This window comes from Danio rerio, chromosome 18 (assembly GCF_049306965.1).
Source record: "Danio rerio strain Tuebingen ecotype United States chromosome 18, GRCz12tu, whole genome shotgun sequence".
In the NCBI taxonomy this organism is placed as follows: Eukaryota; Metazoa; Chordata; class Actinopteri; order Cypriniformes; family Danionidae; genus Danio; species Danio rerio.
This window is the reverse complement of record NC_133193.1, coordinates 19,849,454-19,859,403: the sequence shown is the minus strand read 5'-3', so window position 1 is coordinate 19,859,403 and position 9,950 is coordinate 19,849,454. Positions and strand designations below refer to the sequence as shown.

The following is a 9,950-nucleotide window of genomic DNA, read 5'->3' as shown; positions in this document are numbered from 1 at the left end:
ACTTTTTAAAATGAATGTGTTACCTTACTCGTTATTTAGAAAAGTAATATTATTACGTTACTCACTTGTAATGTGTTACCGCCAACACTAGCAATTCCTTTATTCAGCTGAAGACACGAAAATACTTCAAAAGCCTGAAAAAGTGGGTTTTCGTTCCATCAAGCTAAAAATACAAAGTTCTAAATGTCCTGCTTATTTACTCAAACTTCATATAATTATGTTTATTTCTCCCCTGCGACAGCGGGAACAGATGAAGCCAACATCATCAGCTGATGCTTAGAATGAGGAGTGCAAATTTTCACAGAGGGTATGAAAAAGATAGATTTATTTACTGGCAAAATAGAACAAAACAAACAATAAAACAAATAAAATGAGAGATCAGGACTAGCAACAGTACAATGTATCCACAGAGATGTTTGGCTTTGCTTCACCCTATCCTTGCAAAAAACAAAAAAACAAAAAAAAAACAGAAATACAGACATACAGAGAACAACAGCAACAAAAATATTGACTTACAAAAAGAGAAAAAGAAGACTGAGGTCTTCTGAAGAACAACACTATCTACAAACACTGAAGATTAGCCACGAGGTTACAACAGCCTTTTCATTCCATTTTCTTACAAGTCATTACAAAATGATAATTATGACAATAATCTCATTTTAATAACTGTGTTAATTGCCCCGTTCCTAGCCTGGTGTTCAGTGCAGTGTTTACTCCAGTGTTTATAATGGAGGCCTGTGTGTCAGAAATCCAAACCATATGATCTCACGCATAACGAACAACTTCAATATGTTTTATTTGATATAAAAAGGAAAATAAAGTGTGGCTTGATGGTCAAAGACTTGCCTGTGTTTATAACCTAGCTTGATGTGCATGTGCCAAGTCATGACACCATCCCTTCACAAACAAACAGGAGAAACACTGCAGTGACAGGCAGAAACAAACAAGACTTCTAAAATGAAATCTGGACTTGTTTTAACGTATCCAGTGGTCATGCACCAATTACCTGAACCTTTTTCTGTATCATACTCAAGGTAGGAGAATTTAGAGGGGACCAAAAAAAGTGGGGGAAGGGGAAAATGACAAGACTAGAATAAAACAAAAGCTAATATTTGAACATAAAAGTTAGTGTTTTATCAGAACTGAAATGCAAAACGTTTTGGGAAACAACAACTTGCTCCTGGGGTTGCCTTTTTGAACCCCCAAAAATTCATCAATATTCCTAACGCCATCCAGGCTGGCGTGCCGATCCTCAAACTCTTGTCCCAAATGACACATTTGCAAAAGGTCCATTCCACAAACGTGGCTTTCCTATACCTTCAAGGGCAATAAACGTTGCTCTCAAAGATGTAGAATACATTAATTATTTAACTTATATAATATTGTAGCATAAAATTGAGAACCCAGGCGTCATGTCTGGCCGGATATGCCAAGATCCAACCAATAACAGTTTTTTAGGACTACTTGGAACGTACAACAGCAAAAAGTCCCCTAGGTTAGCTACTTCCCCCGTCCCCCAAGCACAACTCAAGGTATCCTGCGGTGTTTTGAAATGTCTGGTTTCATGTTTGTGTGTGTGTGTGTGTGTGTGTGTGTCTGTGTTTGTATGTGTTCAAGTATGCACAGCTGTTAGTCCTCAGCACATAGATATGGTGACGTTAATGCCCAGGTTGCCGTTCTCGGCAAACAGCTGAGCAATAGAGGTGTCAAACACCAAGCAGTCACTGTTCATGATGGCGGTGGCGATGCCCTCATGGATAGAACGTGGCGTCGCCTCCCAAGTGAGTCGCCGCCTGTGGCCGTTTAACTCCAGTCGGTAGGCGAAGTTTTCCGCTTGTTTCCGTGTGCCGATCAGTTGGACGATGGCAAAGAACTGTTGGTGGCCGTCGTATTTCTCCTGCTTCTCCAGCACAAGCATAAAATGGAAGCCGAAGCAGGATTGCATCATGACCCAGTCCACTGCTCCAGGCAAGTTGATGTCTGTGGCCAGGAAGACTATATCCTCACCTTGTAGTGTGGTTATGGACTTGTGCTGGTGCAGCAAGTGGGGCATAACGGCGTCGAGAGATCCCTGCCACTTGCAGGAGGCGCCAGGACAGGGGCAAGAGTATGGCCGGAATTCACAAAGCTCCTCGTGTTCAGCTTTGTCTGTGTGCGGTAGAGTGACTTCGCAGCCCGATGAGGCGTACTTGCAGGGGAAAAGCACTGAGTTGGCCACTTTCTCCATTGCCAAATTACGGATCGACCCAAGCGGGCCTCTGCAGGTGGGGCAGCAGGTGAGTTTAGGCCGGCAGTTGCTACACACCAAATGGCCGCTCTGGCACTGCAGGATGGGCGGCAACACATAGTCGAAACAGACCGGGCACTCAAACAGGCTGGCGAGGTCACTGTTGGATGCTGTGGTGCCCGACAAAGTTGGAACGCGCTGAGAAGGGGGACACTTAGAGGTTCCTGTGGGCAGCGCTGTGGCAGTCTGGCGACTCATTTCTACAAGAGGAGACAGAGAAGAGAGTTAGACTGGCTAACACAGATGGCCAAAGGTAATGGATTTGCTTGCACTTACAAGGAACAACAATGAGCAGGGGTGTGTTTCCCAAACAATGAAGTATAACACGTAGCTAAACCACCACAGTACGAGGCATCATTTGGGAAATAAACTATGTAGTCACAAATGTTTTACAAACTCTGTTGGAGATTGTCTGAACCAGGTTAGGTAAATGCAAAACTTCCATGATGATCAAGGGGCAATTGCTTTATCTGAACAGATGCCACTGCTGCATTAAGAGTAGCATAAATGTTTTCATGCCCATTTCCACTGAGTGGTACAGTACGGTAAGGTTCAGTATGGGTCACCTTTAAGGCTCGTGTCTCTACTGCCAAAGAGTACCAATGGTACTCTTCTGGTGGACGTGGCGTTCGACAGAAACCTGCAGTCGACGTCATTCTTGATTGAATTCACATATCGTAGGAGAAGCACTCCTTACTAAACAAATGCTATTTAAACATATGTGTATTACTGCCTTTCTATGAACAGAATTTGATTAAAGCTGCAGATCAATGATAATGTGAAATAGCCTACTGTATCATCTGCGGTTGTATAAAATAAAACAGTTATGAACACATACAGACCCTTACAGTCTCTAAAATGTTACCAATTACAAATAAACAATTCCCCAAAACTTACATTTAGGCCTTATTTGTGTTCATAAACGATTAAAACAAATACAGTCAGTCCAAACCTCTCATCTTATTTTTCACCAGCACATGTAATGTTAACCTCTTGTAAAAAAGTCATTCCGGGTTCATAATAATCCAAAAGGTGATGATGATGGTTAAACATGGCAGATTGTTCATGTTTTACGTTGCTGAAAGAATCACTTGCTCCTGTTTTTTCAAGTTTCACTCTGGTGTTTGTCCGTTTCTGAAAGGATCAGATGTCAGAAGCACTTCAATAATGACGTGCACGTTATTATCATCATTAGCTCAAGAGGTTTATTTCAAATACAGACGCGCATGCGAGCTCTCTGGAGAAAGTGAAACCACTCGTGCTTTAGGCGACCTCGTAACTAACAGGACACATGTAGATTCTGCTCTTCTTCTTGGGTTTGTGGCTGTTCATTAAGATGAAGAAAAGGTTCGTTTCAGGTTCAGATTGTTATTGTTATTATTTGTATATATTTATCATGGTGTAATGTCTCAGCTATGTTTTTTGAAAATGGCGGTTCCTTTGTTTTTGTTCTCCTGGCTTGTGCACGCGCTAGTGACATTTCTCTGTAAACCAATAGCTTTAGCTGCATGTCTAGCTGTGATTTTTGGTACCCTTTTGTTGTGCTAGGTACCAATTTTTTGCTTTTGACAGTAGAAATGGCCATAAAAGTGTACTGGCACTTACTGTACCACTCAGTGGAAATGGGCCATTAGTGCACTAAGCAGAGACCACAATTGCCAGTCAGAGGATCGTTAAACTAAAACTAAAAAATTCTTCTGTCTGGAAATTACATCAAATGTGAACAAGAAAACTTTAAGCTTTCAAAATTACTCAAATTGGCTGACGTGTGTGGAATTAATAGGGTGATAACTCAGAAAATAACAGCAAGGAACTATGCTACCAACAGGCCTAGAGGTGTAGTTCCAATCACTAAAGATTGTGCTAGTTTGTGAATGTCCATAGGAAGAAGGAATTCAGGAAACACTGATCACACAGAAACACTGATCAGATGGCATCTAATGCACATGAGCACCTCTGTTTCCTCAACATGAATCAATAGACATTTTAAAACGTGGCCTCAGGATAAAAGGTACATCCAGATTCTGCTGATTCAAGCAGCATGAACTTCAAATAGAGCTATGAAAGAGTCTGAGCAGCGCAGTGTGCCTGGCAATGTCTCTTCTCCCTCAGTGGCTCAGATATAGCCATCTAGTGGCACCGATAAGTCAGACGTGGGGCTCTGGGGAAGCTATTTTTGGCATGAGTAAAATGCACAGATAGTCATGCATTGGCTTTTTTTCTTTAAAGCCAGACATGGAGAGTGGACTCAGAGGGCCAAGGCGCATGTCTGCTACAGGAGTGTTCCTATGGCAACAATCTGCAGAGCAAAGTGTAAATGTGTATGGGACGACCTGTGGAGAGAAGTATAGGATTTGCAATGGATGCAAGATAGGAGCGTGTGACCCAGCTGTAACACCCTACCGCTATATATAACCTACATCTACACAGCAATCAATAGGAGGCAAAAAAGTATCTGTAAATCAGCACAGGGGAGCAAATGAATAAGACTGATTGCTGATTTAACACTGACATCAATTAAGCGAGGAATAAAGAGACTATAAGAAAGGAGCAGCGTGGCAGGATCAGAGCGCAGTAAATCGTCTCGTGTGGGAGAACCAGGACCGTGCCAGAAAGCAGAGTGGGGGTGCGGACAGACAGTGAGCTGTGTGTGTATGTAGGTGGCTTAGAATCTGCTAGTAAACACATCTGCTCTGATAAAGCCCCAAGTATTTTTAGCCTCCTCACGGAGCAGCTCTCCGAGTATAACAACTGAGGCCAAAATTAGCCTGAGCACAACAGCTAGCACCACGTCCTCAATGCCTTTCTAGGCTTGTAGTCTAGGCTTGGTGGATTTGAAAGGTTAACAAACAAACATAGTTTTGCTTCCAAGTGTAGCACTGCTAACCATAAAAATGGATGTTGAACAAGATTTACACATGTTCCTGGATCAAGATTTTAGGGAGATGCAGAGGCATGTGTTGCATTATAATTTTACAAATGCATTTATCCAAAGTGACACTGTATTAAACAAATATATTTTTGTAAGTCCATAAAGACCAAAGCCATGGTATTTATGTTGCTAGAATAAAGTAAGATATGGTAAGATGTGTGGTTAAACACCCAGACAAAACCTCTATTTGTTTTATAACTGTAAAGAAACATTTTACAGGCGATCACATGTCTGGAGGAGCTCTGTACTGAAGCATTTAACTAAAACCACAAAGAAACACACTAGAACTAGTATAACAAAGTTCAAACTAGCCTACTTCTCTACTATTTAGTATGTGAAGTGCATAGTGCTTTCAAACGTGTAGTAATCGTAAAACAGTGGGGGAAAATTGCCAGAATGGTCTACTACTTTCACTGAGACTGTATTACACATGGAGGAATTTAAAGGTAAAAATGGCAAATATAGTAAATCAAAATTCCATTCATACAACTCGCATTTAAACTATACAAGTCTATAGTTCAATATTATGATCTAATGTTTATTTTGTGGTTTCAAAGAACATTGTTGAAAACAAAGCTGAAAAAACTTTTTCATAATTTATATGCGCACAATACTACACGCCATTACGAGGATGCAGACACAATCATGAATAACAGCATTGTGAGATGTTGGCATCTGGAAAGTACAATGTTTACGCAGTATTTAATTTAGTGATATTTATTTAGTTCTATGTTGGACCTGTAAAAAGTTGTTTATTTAAAAGCGTTTAATATTTTATTAATATAAATTTTATATTTCTGGATTTTTAATCAAACACTTGCCCTGAAATTCTAAATAAAGTGAGTCAATTTCTGAGAGTAAAAAATAAATTGTCCTTCACAGGTTTTCAATATATGTATACAGTGGTTCCTCGCTATAACGAGGTTGATCTTTTTGCAGATTTTTCTTTGCAATTTCACGTTTTTTTTCCAGTACAGGACAGAATGTGTTCACCAAATTAACAATAATATTCAAATCGCTAGTAGTGTGAGTTTCATGCAAAAAGAGTTGATGTCCACAGAAAGACCATCATAAAGGGGGTCATAAACCAGAAGCACAGAGCCACAGATTTTAGAATTGTAAACAAAGGTTTATATTTTCACAAAAAAAAAATTAATTACAAGCGATTGTGTGGGTGTCAGGTTTGATACAATGTGCATTGTAAAAGCGCTACAGAAATAACTGAATTGAATTTGTGTTACTTCCAAATGACATGTGCGCGGCGCACATCTCTTACACCCTTAAAACACCTATAATAATTGTAAAAAAATAAAACATTACTTTGCAGATTTCACTTATTGCAGGGTATTTTTAAACGTAACTCCCGTGAATAACGAGGGACCACTGTACTTTTGATTTGATCATTTATTTTGATATATACTAGCTGGCCTTCCAGCTAACTCTATCAAGCCTCTTCAACTGCTCCAGAACGCAGCAGCACGAGTGGTCTTCAATGAACCTAAACGAGCACATGTCACTCCACTGCTAGTCCGTTTGCACTGGCTGCCAGTTGCTGCTCGCATCAAATTCAAAGCTCTGATGTTTGCCTACAAAGTGACTTCTGGCCTTGCTCCTTCTTATCTGCTCTCACTTCTGCAGATCTATGTGCCCTCCAGAAACTTGCGTTCTGTGAATGAACGTCGCCTCGTGGTTCCATCCCAAAGAGGGAAGAAATCACTTTCGCGAACGCTCACGCTCAATCTGCCCAGTTGGTGGAATGAACTCCCTAACTGCATCAGAACAGCAGTCACTCGCTACTTTCAAGAAACGCCTAAAAACTCAACTATTTACTCTCCACTACACTTCCTAATCTGCAATTGCCTCTCTGAATATCACACTAACTGTACAAAAAAAAAAAAAAAAAAGAAAATTACTAATACTACTAATACTTCCCTTCTTAGACTTTACAGACCTGAAACTTGCCTATAGCACTTATTCATTGTTGCTCTTAGTTGTGTAAATTGCTTCCTTGTCCTCATTTGTAAGTCGCTTTGGATAAAAGCGTCTGCTAAATGACTAAATGTAAATGTAAATGTATATCAATATCAGAGTATGAGATGACAGCCCTATATATAACGTATTTTTTAAATATTCCTGAAGTTCTAATTAAATGTAGTAACTACTTAATGCAACATATTTGACATATTAAAGTCTGGTTTATACTTCTGCGTTGAGTGATCAGCATGACCCATGGCACATGCCTTGCGCATTGCCATGCATTATACTTCTGCACGCTGTTTGTGTTGCTCTGCAATAACACTTCCAAAACGCTAGCAGTGAGGTTTTTATAATGCTCTGTCACGCTTCTTGGCTTTGTTTTTTCTGAACAAAGCTCAAACTCACTTATTCTGAGGTGGGAGCCGGCGGACGTGCAACAACTTTAATCAAAGTAAACACAAAACAGCAGTTTCCAACTGCAGCTCCTTCACAGCATTCGACACTTGTAAACACTCACTCCAACGGGTTTGCGCAGCTCTCACCCTCGCCCACACTCATAAGCGATACAAAGCAGACCAATCACAGAGCTTGTACTATGAGACATTGCAACGTGTAGTTACATTTTTTGAGCGGTGCGTGACAGCATTAGTGACCGCCACGATGAGGGGTATGCAACCACGCAAAGGCTGCACTGGTGTATATGTGTGTGCTTAATGCAGAAGTATAAATCAGGCTTAAGAGTCTTAAAACAAGAATATTGGGGCAGGTTGGAGCCAATTTATGCTTGAAATTGGTCCTCTAAGACTGGACAGACTTGGATTATGTGGAGATGTGCATTCATATCCAAAGCAGTTGTCACTGATACAATAAAGAAGCAAAGGCAGTCCGTCTGCTTGACGTTGAGCCAAAGAGACAGTCAGCCAACCTCCCACCATGAAGCAGTGTGAGCAGCTGATGGCTGTTGTTACGACAGTGCTGCTCCATTAAGCTGAGCTTTTAACAACAGCTGAAGTGATGCTCGTGTCTCACTAAGAGGAAAAAGTGTAAATTAATTGGAAGGGAAAGACAGCGTATAGGTCTTGTCAAGTTTGGAGTTAGAGTCTGAGAGACGGTGAGAAAGGATTATTTATTGGACGCTGACTTTTATAAGCTGTGCTTGGCAGGCAAAATATGCTACTTCTGCCAAGGCTAAATATCAATCCATCACAAATCTGTTTCTCTGGGGGTAGACAGTGAAGCATTCCAGAGCAGCATGTTTAAACATCATGTTCGTCCATCTCATGACTTGTCTTATCTTAAATAACCTTCAATATAATGAGCAAGTGTCAATTACCCATTAAATCAATTCCATGATACACAAAATTGAGTACAATCTGGATTATTCTTTAGGCAGGATGTAATGTAATGGTGTTGTTTTTCTTTTTAGCCCATTGTGCCAGAAGTGAGTTCCCTACACATTTTTCATAAGTCTAGAGAACACTCTGTGAAGAAATTATATGGGACGCAAATAGCTGATTTAGGTTTAAAAGAGTACTAAGGACTGCCTTCAAACTCTGGAAGAACAAAAAGCGTGGTAAGTGTCTTAGTGGCATTTTTCTTTGTAAACTTCTTAAACTGGGAATCAAAAGGACTGCGGCGTGTCTCTTTCTCTCCTGCAGTGCTGCGCTGCTATGTCAGTGGAAAGTTTGCAGTCCATCACATATAAGAGGAAATCCTGTAACCCCAGAGGAAGTGGTTAGAGAGCAGACTCGTTGTCAGGTCTTCTAATGGAGTTGGGAAGACAGAACAAAAGCCAAAGCAACTGGCCTACTCTGCACAAGCTGCAGTTTGAAAATGCTGCAATACCCAAGACTGTTGTTGTGTCTCGGGTAGACTGTTAGGCCAGGTCACTTTAATACATCAGATAATGGAGCCTCAGCAAAAACAGCAGCATTAGTGCTGAGCTGAGTCCAGACAAGTCAAGTTTTAAGTCCAAGATCCAAAATAGGCTCTCAGCAAGTATGTGAACACAACACTTTTAGCTACGCAATGTCTGGAAGGTTAAAACTGTTTTGCTCGCTACTGATTTGGTTTAATAGTATCAAAAATCGAAACTATCTCCAGTAGGGAGATCACAGTGAGGGAGTCTTCATAATGGGAAATAATTTTTGGTAACACTACTAGAAGAGAGTGTTTATAAGACTGTCATGAAACCTTTATAATCATGACGTGACACATGACAACGAGATTATGTTATTAAGTGTCATTTGCTCAGGTATGTCATTTTAAATGCAAAGATGACATTGTTTGTTATGGTGTTGGGTGTTTAAGTGCATTCTTAAACATCACTGATTTTCCATTGTGTTCACATGCTCAACAGAAATGACTGTGATTGGCTGTGAAGGTCATCATTTCACCGCTCTACATTAAGTGCTAACACAGATACAGGGGCACTGGAGCGTTTTATATCGCCGAAGATCAGCCGGTCTGCCTATGAGCTGACATACGAGAGATCCGCTGATGAATTGACTGCGCATTTAACAGCACTTAAATCTTTGCAGGAAATGGACGTTTTTTAAAAAAAAATTGGAGTACTGACAGGTACCAAAATTCCAGTACGTGACAACAAGTTTATGACTACTTGAACAAATACGTTACAACTGGTCTTTATGTTTGTCATGACAACTTCACATTACCAAGACAAAATGACTTGCATAAATCTTTCAAACATGACTGTTATGAGGCCATTATAACTGTGAGATTAATATTTTTTCT

The 9,950-nt window shown here is 40.4% G+C and overlaps 1 protein-coding gene across 2 annotated transcripts in view; it reads right to left on the bottom strand.

The window, feature by feature from the left end:
- Window positions 1-308: 308 nt before the first annotated feature.
- The window catches only part of siah1 (siah E3 ubiquitin protein ligase 1), a 32,930-nt gene continuing 23,288 nt past the window's right edge, over window positions 309-9,950 (bottom strand). For both annotated transcript variants that reach the window (NM_199521.2, XM_005159143.5), the window contains 1 exon segment: window positions 309-2,487. In NM_199521.2, the coding sequence (NP_955815.1) occupies window positions 1,637-2,487 (851 nt within the window). In that variant the 3' untranslated portion in view covers window positions 309-1,636.